The 458-nt window shown below is 31.2% G+C and overlaps 1 protein-coding gene across 1 annotated transcript in view; it reads right to left on the minus strand.

Moving 5' to 3' along the window:
• The window catches only part of LOC119592119 (myotubularin-related protein 8-like), a 99568-nt gene that overhangs the window by 3546 nt on the left and 95564 nt on the right, over positions 1 to 458 (minus strand). Inside the window, exon 10 of the mRNA XM_037940940.1 lies at positions 269 to 377. Within this exon, the coding sequence (XP_037796868.1) occupies positions 269 to 377 (109 nt within the window). The remainder of the gene's footprint in view (positions 1 to 268; positions 378 to 458) is intronic.

Here is a 458-nt window from a genome sequence, read left to right on the forward strand (position 1 = left end):
TTGTCATATTCATAATGATAGATTCTCTGACTACTTATACAGCAATATTATTATTCACTGCACCCTTTTTCACTATAACTATTATCTTGAATTGTTGACAAATAATATAAAATTTGCATTCACAAAAGTTGACAAGGAAACCTGAGCAGAACACAGACAAATTAAATGTTTATTTTTTTTTTATGTGCAAAGATCACTGCTAAGTATATAATATTTAGCATTTAAAGCTTTTTTTTTTTCAAGGACATACATGAATGAAAATAATTACCAAGAAACTGTGTGAAGATTGGAGACACTTCCTTGCCATCACCCTGAATGTGTCCGCAGCGGTCAGTAAACTTGTGTCCAAATGCCAACCACTCCTTCTCAATGAGTATCTATAATAGGAGAAACATGTGTTTACAGCCCTTAGTAGTTAGTGCTACATTACCATTAAATACTTTATATTTTCTAATATG

This window comes from Penaeus monodon, chromosome 29 (genome assembly GCF_015228065.2).
Source record: "Penaeus monodon isolate SGIC_2016 chromosome 29, NSTDA_Pmon_1, whole genome shotgun sequence".
Classification (NCBI taxonomy): domain Eukaryota; kingdom Metazoa; phylum Arthropoda; class Malacostraca; order Decapoda; family Penaeidae; genus Penaeus; species Penaeus monodon.